The following is a 13,630-nucleotide window of genomic DNA, read 5'->3' as shown; positions in this document are numbered from 1 at the left end:
CGGGAAGAGGGTTCTCACTAGAAACCAAACCGGCCAGCATCTTGATCTTGGACTTCCAGCCTCAAGAACCGTGAGCAAAAACCTCCAGGGTTTAAGCCCCCAACCTACAGTATTTTGCTACGACGGCCAGAGCTGAGTAAGGCAGATGCACTGGAAGGACTCTGAGGGGGCGGTGGTCACCTGAAGTGAGGCCCAGTGGGGCCGGCGGGTGGTGGAGGAGGGAGGGAGGGAGGGAGGGAGGGAGGGAGGGAGAGTCAGGCTGACAACAGGGTGTGGGGCTCCAGCATCCCCCTGGACAGTGGTGCCGTGTCCTGAGATGGGGGGCCTCTGGGAGGTGCAGGTCTGGGGGTGCTGTGTGGCTAAAACACATCCAAGTGGGGGCGGGAGTGGGCAGCTAGGCCTCAGGGGAGAGGTCCGTGCTGGTACATTTGTGGGATGTCACACTGAGAGCGGATTCCAAGCCACGGGCCCTGATAAGATCACTCGGAAAAGATGGACCTGGCTGAACAGGGGAGGGAGGAGCATCTGGGACAAGCCCAGGGTCCTTCCAGCCTTTTGAGGTTGTTCGGGGAAGTGGGGCTGGCAGGATGGACAAGGGCAGGCCAGACAGGTGAACAGAGAATGGGGGATGTGCAGGGCTTGGGGGCAAGACGCAAGTGTTCCACCAATGAGAAAAGAACAGGGAGAGAAGTCCCTGCGGCGTGTGGCCCAGTGGAGGCATTGGACTTCAGGGGCCAGGTGGGGAAAGATGCCTGATTGGAGCCGCCCAAAGAGGCTCACCGAGAGAGGACGCAGATACAGCAGGACAGACAGCTCTTTCAGGAAGGTTTCCTGGGAACGGAAATGGTCTGGGGGCTGGAAGGGAGCGTGGCTTCAAGGGAGGGTTTCTCTTTTAACGAGGGAGCGAGGGAGCGTACTGACGGTGTCGGGAATGCCCCTGGGTGCTACTCCACCTGCACCCCGGCCAGCCAGCCACCTGCCCCAGTCTCCCTGGAGACCAGTGGCCGAGGGCAGGGCCCCACGCACCAGGAACGCAGGCCTATTCCCCACTGTGTCGCCAGCCCCGAGCACAGAGCTGGGCATTCGGTGCGTGCCCCACAAATGCCAGTTGGAAGAGGGTCTCTTGAATGGACAAAGCCTGGCATCAGGGAGGGGGTGCCCTGGGCTCACAGTTGGATCTCCTGTTTCACTTGGGTGCGAGGCAGACCTGGGTTTGAATCCTGCCTCTGCCACTTCCTGTGGGGTGACACAGAGCCTCGGACTCCTCCTCGGTGACATGGTGAGAATAGTGACTGCTGGACCAGGCCTGCGTGGTGTTGGGGGGAGACGGGGTCGGGGCCACGGTGGGCTTAGATGTGTGCTGGGGTGGCCGTTAATGGAGAAGCTACTGTGGTGGGCTCTTGGGCCGGGCTGTCACTTGACAGGCAGGACTCACCAGAATTTGGAAAGGGAGGGGCTCCAGGGGCTAAATTCAGCCCAGCAACTGTCTAGACACACAGAGATAAATGGCTGTTGTCCAAACCAGTGCAACCAAATCCCTCCCAGGGGCAAGCAGTGGCAGGTGTTCTGGAAAATGATAATCAGAGTGATTTTATTTTTTAATGACATTTATTGAGCAGGTACCTTGGGCCAGGTGCTGGGCTCGGAGTTTTCATTTCTCTCACTTAAGCCCCCAAATAGGACCTGAGGCACGTACTGTTATTCCCAGTGCACCAAGGAAGAAACAGAGGCAGAGAGAAAGCTCTGGAACCCAGGCCTACGATGGCCGTGGAGGCCCGTCTCTGACCTTGTCGGATTTCTCCCACCTACGGGGCAGGATCTACTTTTCTAAGGGTGTGGAGAGCCTGCAACTCCCAGTCCTGGGGAGGAAGGCTGGGCCAGGAGAGGCAGGCACTTGCCCGAAACACCACCGCGTACGGGGCGGTGCTCCGATCCTGCGAGGGCCAGGGGCCAGGGAAGCCGGGGCACGGAGCATCTCCGCCTACCTGCCTGGTTCGTGGTGATGTTGACAACAGCCGCCCGGCGGGGCTCGGGGCTCAGGTCGGACACACCGTTGACGGCCTCGATCCAGAAGGAGTAGTTCATGTGGGCCAGCAGATTGGCCACCAGCAGGCTGGCCCGCACCAGGCTTGTCTGCTGGGGCACGAAGCGGGTGCCACTCCCACACGTCTCGCAGTGGCCCAACGCCCAGGGGCAGCGGCGGCACACGGCGTTGTAGGTGATGTCGTTGCGGCCGCCTGGGTCCAGGGGGGGGGCCCACTCCAGGGTCACGGATGTCCCATTCACGCTGGAGATCAGGTTCACCGGTGCCGAGGGCGGCCCTGGGGAGGAGAGAACAGCAGGCGGCCGTGGTGGGCAGCAACGGCCTCCCGCTCATCACACACCAGGGAAGGGCCGTGACTCCCCCCGTGATACATGGGGCTCCCCGAGGGTAAGGTCACCCCTTCTCCAGCCTCGGGAAGCTCCCTGATGGCAGAGGCGGTGCCAGCCCGGACCACGGCGTCAGGTCCGCGTGCAGAACCCCCTGCCCTGTCCGGCCGCAGGACCTACAGGGATTGGGGTTTGCGTTTCCCAGCGTTTTCATGCAGAGCAGGTGGAGAGACTGACAACCCTGGGGGGAGGGGGGGGGAGGGGCCCACAGCAGCCACCCTGGGGGCGGGTGCGAAATGCCTCTGTCATTTGCCTGCCGCATTTCACTCCTTCACCCTGCGCTGGACCTAAAGCACAGACCGCTGAGCACCACTTGGGCGTAAAATGGAGGCTCCGGGAAGCCCAGTGGAGGTCTCTGCAGCAGTGTGTGTCCAGAGCCCCAGTCTGGGAAGCGCAGAGGTTTTGGTGAGAAAGGTGGGGCTGGGGTAGGCTTCTGGGGGCGGGGATTCGAGTCTGGAGGGACTGGGGGTGCTGAGGGGGGTGGGCCCTGGGGCTCAGAATTTCAAGCCTCAGCATCTCAGGCGGAGACTCTCAGATCTCAAGAAAATAGAAGAGTAGAATCTCAAAATCACAGAGAATAGTAGAATCTGAAGGGTGTGGAATACTAAAAGCTTAGTCGTTTACAGTCGTAAGATTTCTAGAACCTGAGGGCACCGAATTGTGGATTTGGAGAAAAACTGGAGTCCGGCTAGCTGAGAACAAGTGTCCGTGACCTAGAGCTGGGTCACCTTGCCTGCAAAGCCCATGGTAGGCACCACATCGCGCAGCCATCCTTTCTGTATCGGCAGGTCCCATGTGGGGAAAATGCATGGGTCTGGGCAGGACAGTGGACGGAGGGAGGGAGGGACAAAGTGTGTGTGTGTGTGTGTGTGTGTGTGTGTGTGTGCACACGCCATGTACAGGGAGCCCGGGAGCTGGGTGTGACAGAGGTGGGGGGAGGGGGAGACTGGAGACTGACTGGGGGGCAAAACCAGTGAGAAGTGCCCCTCACTCCACCTCAAGAGACCAGCACTGGCAAACGGGGTAGGCTGAGCTGGCTGCCACGCCTCCCAGCCGGGATGGGAGCGTGAGAGGCACCTTCCAGCCCGGAGAGGAGGCCATGAAGGAGCCCCGCCCACAGCACACAGAACACCCAGGCACACAGCCCTGCAGGCGCGGTGTCAGAGCCCCTCGGAGTCCCCTCAGGTGCACAGGGCATGGGCACACGCAACCACGCCCTCTCCGGGCACACGCGCCTCCCCTGCTGGGCCACGTGCGCACACGCTGGGCTCACAAGGCACATTCGTCCAAGCTCTGCGGGGACCTGGGAATCCCCTACAGGGACCCACATGTGCACACGCACCCCTCAGAGTCCTTTACGTACGTGGGCACGAGACTCTCACGCTCGAGCCCAGGCACACAAACACTACGTGGGCCCCTCTTACGGGAGCAGCTGCCGACACAGACACACACAGTGTTCTGATCGCTGCCGGCTTCCCAGGGCACACCCAGAATCAGACACACGCATGCCACATCCAAGCAGGTGGCCACACATAGTTCCTATACACACTCACCCCACACCCCACACCCACTAAGGCAGCTCAGGCAGTCCATCGAGGACGGCGGCGGTTAGGGGGCTCCTCTGACGGGCCCTTGCTTCACGGGAACCCCCTGGCTCGCCCACCCCAGCTCCCAGGACAGCAGGATCACTGCCGGATCAGAAGATGACCCAAAACGCCTGGTACCGGGCGGGGGCATGAGTCCAGCTCTCGTCTGCTCCCCAAAGCAAAGAGGAAAGACTGAGGGAAGGAAGGAAGGATTTCCCTGTAGAGATGGCAGGTGACATGTGACAAGAAGTAGGGACCTCAGAGAGGTCAAGGCCACCACGGAGGAGTCAGTCGGAGTCACCCCCCTTACCCCAGACTGGCCCCGGCCCAAGAGAGCCACCTGTCCCTGCCTCACCCACAGAGCACTGACTGGGTCCCTGGAGTCCTGGGAGCATGCGGTCCTGGCCCGGTCTTGATCTCCAGGATGCTGGGGCTCGGGGTGGTACTCACGGGTGCAGGCTGCAGACGGTGGGTCCAGGGCCGCACGGTAGTAGCTGAGGTCACAGTGGCAGGCCTGGGCAGCGGGGGCTGCAGAGTGGCTGTGGGGAGGGCAGCGGGCGCAGAGCTGGTCCCCAGGGGCCGACTTGTAGAAGCCCAGCTCACAGGCTGCGGAGGACAAGGCGGCTTCAGGTGAGCCAGCCGGGCCACCCTGGCAGGCCTCGGGGCAGCTTTCCCTCTGACCCAAGGCTTCCAGTAGGATCTCCCGAGGGACACGGGTGTAGCCCTTCAGCATCACCAGGTCCTACCCTCACCTGTAGATGGAGGGACCGAAGCGCAGAGAGAGGGCCTGTGACTTACACAGGGTTGCACAGCTAGTCGGGGGCAGAACTGAGGCTGGGACCCCGATACCTGAGTCCCGGCCCCGAAGTCGGCACAGGAAAGAGCCTCTTCAAACCAGGGTCACGTCTCCTGCTGTGGCCCTTCCCACCCAGGCCGGTCTCCAGCCTGAATCTGCCCATCACCGGACACCAGGCCCTGAGTGAGACACTGCGTCGGGTGTGGGGGTCAGGAGGCTCAGCATCCAAGGGTTGGGGTTGGGACTTGGGTAGGAATGAAAGCTGGAAGGGAATGGTGCAGGTGGGAATGTGACTGGAAAAGAGACCCAGGTGATAGGACCCCTATAAAAATATAGATTCCAGGCCCCACCACGGCCAACCAGTTAGAAGAGCCAGGCGTGGGGCCTGGGGATCTGTTTTCCAAGCTCCCCAAGCAATGCTGACTCTCCAGGACTCGCAGGCTCCTGCCCCCTCCCAGAGCCTGTCCCTGTGACCGGGACTGACCAGTCTTGTATATGACCTTCTCCCCGGCCTCCGCCACACCTGCTTCATCTCTCACCTGGATGACCCAGCCTCCAGCCTTGCCTCCCCAGTCCCCAGTCCCAGCTGCCAGTGTGACTGCCATTCATTCTGCCCTCACAGAGCCAGCACCTTGGAGTGCGGTAAACGAGGCCGTGATCATTGCCAGGAAGGAAATAAAGCGGGTGAGGTGGCAAAGGGTAAATTGTGCGAGGAGCTACTTTCTCAGGGAAGGAAATGGTATTTGGATCGTGTCCAAGCAGTAAGAAGTTGTCAGCCACACAGGGAGTGGGGGTATTCTACGTTATGGAACTCTCTAAAACGACGCCTGACTTGGTCACTGCCGGCTCACACCCTCACGGCCTAACAATAAAGTGTGGCAGGCACAGCCCTCCCGCAGCCTCCTCCAGTGTCACCTTTCACTCGCCATCCATAGGCCAAACTAGAGGACCAGCCACTCCCCACACCCAGCAGGTTGTTTCCTGCGTCGGGGCCTTTGCACGTGCTAAGCCTTCTTCCTGGGATGGCTTGTCCTTTTTGTCCACCTGTCAAACTCTCAAGATTCATCTTCCTGTCCCTTGGAACGAAGCCTTTCTCCATACCTCCACATGTACGCACACACACACATATGCAGGTGCGTAGAAACAACTCCTCCCTGCCCCACTTCTGCAGTCCCTGCTCAGTATCGCCACCAATAACACTATGGCTGTACTTGTGTATCGGTACGTCTGGCCCTCCTCCTAAACCGGAAGGTGCTTGTGGGCAGCTCCTGGTGAACAAGGGCAGGGCTGCCCTATGCATCTCAAACTTCCTAGAGTCTGGCTCGGAGCAGAAGCGGTCAGTGCCAAGTTTTCAAAGTGAGCTAATCCCGCCGTGATCTGCTCTGCAGCAGGGAGAGATCCCGGGAGTTCAAGGAGGACCAAATGCCACCTAGCCGGGTGGTCCTCAGCTGCACCACGGACCTGACTTCCTTTGCAACAGGGACCACCGGGAAGTTCACTGTGTATTGTAACAGCTAAAATCAAGTTAATTTGTAAAATGCTACAGGCTTGAGAGAAAACCCGGCATCGGGAGAAATGATAGAAATGATACCGATTCCCAGACTCAGAGGGGGTGGAGCCAGAAGGGGCTCACAGGGTGTGCCTCAGTTTTGAGACTTCTTCCCTCCCCCCTGGAGAGACCCACGAGGGCTCAGGGCTCGCTGGGAGCTCCGGGTTGTGGGGCTCCTAGCTGACACACTGTGATCTCACCTCCTCCTCCCAGAAGCCCTCCGGGAGACAAAGCCCTGGGGCACAGCCTAGGAGCCTTCCTCCAGGCCCAGGAATGGGGCAGAGGAAGTTTTGTGCTTCATCAGCAAACATTTGTTGAGCCTGTTGTTGAACTGAATGACAGTGACCCTCCCTATAGTTAGCAGATCCATGTCGGCAGCAGTTGGGGGACCATTCGCTCATTCCTCCCCTCATTTATTCCTTCACCCACATTCATTGAGATTCTACCATGGAGCCGAGATACGAGGAGTCGGTCCTGCTCTCAATGTGCCATCGGAGCAGTGAGAGGCACACAGCACACGTATGGTGACACCCTGGGGTGATTCATGGCATAAAGCAAGCACAGCACGACAGCCTGCGGGTCTTGAGCCCCTGGCCGTTCAGAGTCCATCTGGTTCTTGTCAGTTGAGAGCGGAAACTTGGAAGCAGGCTGCCTGGGCTCCTCTTCTGCTCTAGGCGAAGGGACGCTAGGCAGCCTGCTGGGCCTCAGTTTCTTCATCTGTAAAATGGGGATAATAATAGTCCCCCACCTCCCTGGGCTGTTGTGAGGATGGCATGAGCAAAGGCACGTGAATTCACGTCAGGACAGCGCCCGGCACTTATCACAATGCTAAGTGGCTGCCATTAATACATTTGTTTGGCAGAGAGGAAACCGGCCGGCGGAGTGCCTTGCTCTAGGCTCCTCGCTGGGCCAGAATGCAAACCCAGGTGGGGGAGCCTCTGGAGCCCGGGCCTTTCCCCCACCAGCCTCTCAACATGGACTGGGGCTTAGAGACGGCCTGGCCATTCTGCCGCTCACCGATGGGCGGTTCTCACGCGCTCTGCTAATACCCATATGGCTGTAACGTGTCAGAGCCAGATTAATCCGCGCAATGAAAATAAAATAATCTTTAATAAGAATACTAATCACCAGGCCTCGGGGAGCCCGGAGACCTGGAGGCAGAGCAGGGAATTAATGGCCGAGACAGATGGAGCGGCCCTGGGCAGGGGCCCGGCCCCGCCCGTCGACCCAGGGCGCTTCCGGAGTCTGCGTGGCCCGCGTGTCGGCCGGGAGCCAGGCGGGGCTGCTGCCCCTGCCGAGGGCACCTTGCCCAGGCCGCCTGTCAGGCCGGCAGCTGCCTGAGGCCCCACCACCTCTCCCCTCTCCCCCGCCAAGAGCCTGAGATTTGACAAATAAGGTGTCTGCCGGTGGATGACCAAAGGAAATTAATTCTAAATCAGATTTTAAACACAGGAAGGCAAAAGAGCTCGTCGCTCACGCTCCCCCTCCGAAACGAGACGCTCTGATATTTATAGAAAAATGATTAGGGCCTCGGAGGGTGGTTTGTATTCTGCGTCCAGGTGACGGGAAGGACGACAACCAGGACTTCAGACTCGGGGCTGCTGCTCTGCTGGGTGATGTTCTGAGAGGTCTCTCCCCTTCCCGGCAGGGAGGGGGCTGCAGCCAGCTGGGGGGGGAGGGGCCTGGGTCTGAACTGTGTTGTGAACTCTGCTCAAGGAGTTGGGAGATCTGGGATGCAATCACACCCCTAGCTGTGTGCCCTTGGGCCAGTCACATCACCTGTCTGGGCCTCCGTTTCCCTACTGGCAGACTGGACGAGCTCCGCCTGGCTCTGACGTTCTTCTGTGGGTCTCTGAGGCCTGAGGGGTCTCGGCGAGGCCTCAAAGAGCCGGGCGACTGGCTTGGTCCCTTTCCCATGGGCTTTCACTGTCTTCTCTGTCAAACTGAGTGCTTCCCGGCCACCTCTGAGGAGAGCGGTGAGGGTGAAACCAGGGGGAAGGGAGGCCGGGAGGGAGGCCATCGCCGTGGGCCGGCCCCTGCTGCAGGCCTCAGGCTCTGGATCCTCTCCTTTTGCTAAGAAGGAAGGTGGAGGGTTCAGGCTGGGCAGGCGGGGACCCCAGGGCCCAGCCTTCCTCCTCAACGGTTTGCTCAGAGACAACTGTCTGACGGAGAAGCCAGGGGCCGGCAGTGGAGGGGAGCCGCAGCTTTGAGAGGACAACTCAAGCAGCCCAGAAGGGCACCCCCAGTCTGTTCCCAGCGCCTGCTTGGCCCCCCAGCCTCCCCACTCTCAGGGTACCCACCCAAGGAGGGGTGAGGCCTCGCATTGGCGGGGGGGGGGGCTCAGTTTCAGACCCACGTTGCTTCTTCAAAGGAGGTTACAGAGACCATCACAGAAACCCGCGACAGGAGTGAGCAAAGTCTCTCCCCGTGCCACCTACCACTGGCATCCCGTCCCCAAACCTCACTGCCTGCCGTGCGTTAGGAATTAATATTTTTTATAAAACCTGTAATTATCTCGCAACTGGCATAATTATGTTGTATTGTGATTTAGATGTAAAATTCGAAATGTGCCGCCATTGCCTAACCCCGCTTTGACATTTCTTTGTTATTTTTTATTAGTGTGCCAGTGCTGCCAGGAAACGAGACTGGCCTCGGCCTCTCCCAGCCCTGGGACGGTCCTGCTACCCGGGACTTGGGAGCTTCTACCAGGAGTGCTGCCCTTGACTCGCTGTGGGACCTTGGGCAAAACACACTCCCTCTCTGGGCTCCACTCCCCACCCCTGTCAAACAAGGCGGCTGGAGCAGGACCGGAGACCCCCGATCCCCCAGTCAGGAAGACCAGTCTCCCTCCCAAGAGCAAGTGTGTCCCACGGCATGCTGGACAGACAAGGGGCTTACTTGCACCAGAGTTGGGGCCAGCGGCTGACCTTGAGCAGGTATCCGCTGAGCAGCTGGCCTGATTATTATGGCCTGTGCTATGCCAGTTCCTAACTGCTCTGATGTTACCCCAGAGAGGAGGGCGGTGGGGTCTGGCAGAAGGCTCTAGGGACAGAGGGAGCAGCTGAGGGCTCTGGAGGGAGCCAGCCTGGGATCAGAGCCCTACTCTGTGACTTAGGTGGAAGGGGCTCAGTTTGCTGCATCTGTAAGATGGGGAGACGTGACCTCACTCAGAGGACTTTTGTAAGCATGAGAAAGTGTGTGAACTCCCCGGCTTCACGGACACCCTGTGCCAAAACCCCCGTGCCTGGGCCACACTAGATGCTCAACAGAATGAGTAACTGCCGTGAGGAGTAAGAAGCACTCATTTACGTGGCAAACGCTCAACAAATTGTCGCTAAGGGACTTTATTATCCGCACCAGAATGAGGGGATGTTGGAAGCCAGCTCAGGCAGGGAGAGCGCTGGTGCTGAGCCAGGGATAGGTTATGCACCTACACATGGCTCCGAGCAAGACAGACCTGACTCAGGCCCCAGCTCTACCTGTCACCAGCCGGGAGGCCTATGCAGCGACGCTACCTCTTAAGCCTGAGTTTTCCCATCCGTAAAATGGAATGGTAATACCCGCCTTGCTACAGTGAGCAAATGAACTGATGTGTGAGCATCCCTTTGTGAGCTGTAAAGGCAACGGGGGTGTTTGTTATTGTAATTACCCAGTGGGAAGTTGAGAAGCACAGGGATGGCTGTGATAGGAGCCAGGAGAGGCTGGGAGCCTGGGAGCCTGAGAGCAAACTAGGCCACAGGTGATAGAACAAGTCCAGAAACAGGAAAATGTCACAGAAGGTGCTTTGGGGGTTAGGGTTCTGGAGAAGCAAAGACTCACAGCAGTTGGGAGTGCGAAGAAGGACTTCTTAAGGAAATCAGAGCCCCCCGAGAGGGGCTGGAAAGGGCCTAGTGGCTGGACGGGAGATCCTGATCCCACAGAACTACCTTGAGCATCACCGGAAATTGTCAGCCTGTGCCCTCCTCAGTCCTGTGAGCACTGAGGGGCCCTGCCTGCCTGCTGGGGCCGAGGGATGGGCCCCGTCCCAATTCCTATCTGGGGCCAGGCCCTAGTCTCTCTGCTCCCTGCACAGGAACCTCCTCCTTCCCCAGGAGAACCAGTGGTCCCAACAGCAGGCTTCACTATGCTCTGAGTGGCTGCGCTGCCGTGTGCCCAGCCCCCGGGGAGGCCGAGGAAGGGCAGAGGGCAACCAGGAGGAGACCAGTACAGCTGGGTCACCAGCTGTCTGTCCAGCCGACTCTCCCGGTGACCCGGGTGCTTGGGATGCCTCGTGACACTGCCCCCAGAGGGGCACAGTGCAAGCGTGAGGCACGTCCACGCAGCCTGGGGTGTGGGTCCTGCTCTCGGTCTCTGGCATGGGAACCCCAGCAGCATGCTCATTGGGAGACAGGTGCCATGCTGCTGCGTTCTCCGCCTTCCCCTTCACAAGGACCTTGGCTGTCCCCTCCCACAGGTCCCTGGGTAAGATCCACCCCCCAAACACCGGCAGGCTGGTCCAGGTGCCCCAGTGACACACCCAACCTAGAGAGTACCCCCTGGGTGCCCCAGACTGCACTCATTCACCCACGGACTGGTTCCACTTCCCTCCACTCCGTGCAAGTTTGGTGGTTTTAAGCACAGATTCCGGTGCCAGACTTCTGGGTTCAAGTCACAGCTCTGCCACTCCTGCGCTGTGTGCCCCCGGGCAAGTTCCTCTGCCTCTCTGTGCCTCCGTCTCCTTGTCTATGAAACCAGGATAAGAGTAGCTTCTATGTCACAGGGGAGGCCCGGAGACTAAATGAGTTAATATGTGAAAAGTGCCTAAAATGATGCCCGACGCACATGAGCTCCTAGAATCGTTCCCTCGCACAGGTATGTGCCCGAGCACACGGGCGTGCTTAGACGTACCCCTCCACGGCGCCCACAGAGGGCGCCACCCGGCTGCGGCGTGCCTGCCTCCGTTCTCTCTCCCCTGCTCCACACACACACACACACACACACACACACACGCTCCCACGCACACAGGCGGCCTGGTGTATTCGCTGACCCACGAACCCTGGAGGGTCACCCACCTTCCTAGGTGCTGAGCTCACCGCCCGGATCCCTGCCGACCGCCACGGACCCCACGCCCCGCCCGGACTGAGCCCACGTGCCACCCCCCCCCCCCGCCCCCCGCGTGGCGCACTCACCCACACAGGCGTCCCGCCGCTCCTCGTAGCCAGCGCTGCACACGCACTTGCCAATGGGCACCAGCCACTCGCCCTCGGCGCTGCAGTACATCTTGGGCGTGTCCCGCTCCTCGGAGTGCCGCACGCACTGGCCCCGCACCTCCACCAGCGAGGACGAGTCGGCCCCCGTCACCGCCTCCGAGAAGGCAGCCAGGTTGCGCACCATGGTGGGGCACTTCTTGTAGTAGATGCGGAGAGACAGGATGGCGAGGCACGCGCCGATGTCCTGGAAGGCCAGATAGAAGCCGCGCTTGCTGAGGGGGCCCACGCCGCGCACCTCCGTGTTGAGCTTGAGGCGCCGCACGCCCAGGTCGGCCCCCGTGAAGCTCTCGTCAGCCGCAATGGTGTCGATCTTGAGGAACTTGCTCTCCTGCGTGCTGGCGCCCAGGTCACGGTCCGACTCCAGGTAGTAGAGGTTGAAGGTCTCCTTGCAGGTGCCCAGCACGCCGGGCATGCTGTTGCAGTCACGCAGGGTGAACTTGATCTCGGCGTAGACACGCCGGGCACCGTCGCGGGGCACCCAGCTTGTGCGCAGCCAGTTGTTCTGGTTGGGGCTCATGACGTTGCACACCTGGTACGTGTGGATGGGCTGGAAAGACTCGTCCACCTCGTTGATGGAGTCCCACTGCAGGCAGAGAGAGCACAGCGCTGAGGCGAGAGGCAGCACCTGGCCCTCTCCTGCCCGTCGGCCCGGCCACGTGCCACATGCAACATGCATGGCCCCGGGGGCATCCTGGGGAAGAAGATGGAACTTGGGTCTCTGCCCTTGGGTTGCTGACCTCCTACTGGACTGTCACAGCCGTCAGGCACTCTAGAGAGCTCCACATCCTTCTGGGAAAGCGTGTTTCGCTGCATTGGAGCAAAGACAGGCTCAGACGTGTGAGCCACATGTCTGAGGTCACCCGGCTGGTGACTGGTGGAGCCAGTACTGGAATTGATGCCAAGGCTACAAAATCCAACCTTGTTTCTACATGGCAACTCCAAACACTCCCGGGGGGGGGGCGCAGTTTGGGGGTATTCTGTTTGGGTGATTCAGGGAGCCCACGGGTCCAGTTTCCATATCAGTTGCCAGAGGGATCTTTCTAATTCGTGAACCTGACTATGCCTCAGATCCTTGAGAAAGGGAGTACTAGGATGTGGGGACGTTGAATGTGGTGGTTTCTGGGCCAGGCGCTAGCCAGGTTATCAGTGATCCAGAAATAAATCAGACACAGTCAACAGAGCGAAAGGCAACATCCCTGCGAATCACGTGTCTGATAAGGGATTAACATCCAGAATATATAAAGAACTCCTACAACTCAACAACAAAGAACCAAACAGCCCAATTTTAAAAATGGGCAAAGTGGGGCGCCTGGGTGGCGCAGTCGGTTAAGCGTCCGACTTCAGCCAGGTCACGATCTCGCGGTCCACGAGTTCGAGCCCCGCGTCAGGCTCTGGGCTGATGGCTCAGAGCCTGGAGCCTGTTTCCGATTCTGTGTCTCCCTCTCTCTCTGCCCCTCCCCCGTTCATGCTCTGTCTCTCTCTGTCCCAAAAATAAATAAACGTTGAAAAAAAAAAATTAAAAATGGGCAAAGGACTTGAATAGACGTTTCTCCAAAGAATATATACAGATGGTCAAATACGACATGGAAAGATGCTCACCATCCCTAATCATTAGGGTAAATACAAATCAAAACCACAATGCAATACCACTCCACACACACACACACTAGGATGGCTACTATCAAAACAACAGAAAATAACAAATGTTGGTGAGGACGTGGAGAAACTGGACCCCTGTGCCCTGTTGGTGGGAAAGTAAAATGGTGCAGCCACCGTGGAAAACAGTATGGAGGTTCCTCGGAAAGTCAAAAATAGAACTACCCTACGGTCCAACAACTCTACTTCTGGGAACATATACACAAAAGAATCGAAGGCAGGGTCTCAAACAAATACTTACACACTCATGTTCACAGCAGCATTATTCACAACAGCCAAAAGGTAGAAATGACCCAAATGGGTCCATCGTTGGATGAATGGGTAAACAAAATGCGGTATATCCAAACAATGGGATATTATTCGG

General features: G+C 58.9%; 1 protein-coding gene across 2 annotated transcripts in view; it reads right to left on the bottom strand.

Annotated features, from left to right (window-relative positions):
- The window catches only part of EPHA8 (EPH receptor A8), a 23,710-nt gene extending 11,454 nt beyond the window's left edge, over positions 1-12,256 (bottom strand). The window contains exons 1-3 of one of the 2 annotated variants that reach the window (XM_040464425.1): positions 11,530-12,256; positions 4,467-4,622; positions 1,986-2,321 (exon numbers count right to left, since the gene is read on the bottom strand). In XM_040464425.1, the coding sequence (XP_040320359.1) occupies positions 1,986-2,321; positions 4,467-4,622; positions 11,530-12,127 (1,090 nt within the window). In that variant the 5' untranslated portion in view covers positions 12,128-12,256. The remainder of the gene's footprint in view (positions 1-1,985; positions 2,322-4,466; positions 4,623-11,529) is intronic. The other variant, XM_040464420.1, reaches the window with a different exon arrangement.
- Between the last annotated feature and the right edge of the window lie 1,374 nt (positions 12,257-13,630).

This window comes from Herpailurus yagouaroundi, unplaced genomic scaffold, assembly GCF_014898765.1.
Source record: "Herpailurus yagouaroundi ecotype Mexico unplaced genomic scaffold, PumYag 77, whole genome shotgun sequence".
Taxonomy (NCBI): domain Eukaryota; kingdom Metazoa; phylum Chordata; class Mammalia; order Carnivora; family Felidae; genus Herpailurus; species Herpailurus yagouaroundi.
The sequence above is the reverse complement of the archived record's forward strand: the minus strand, read 5'-3'. Positions and strand labels throughout refer to the sequence as shown.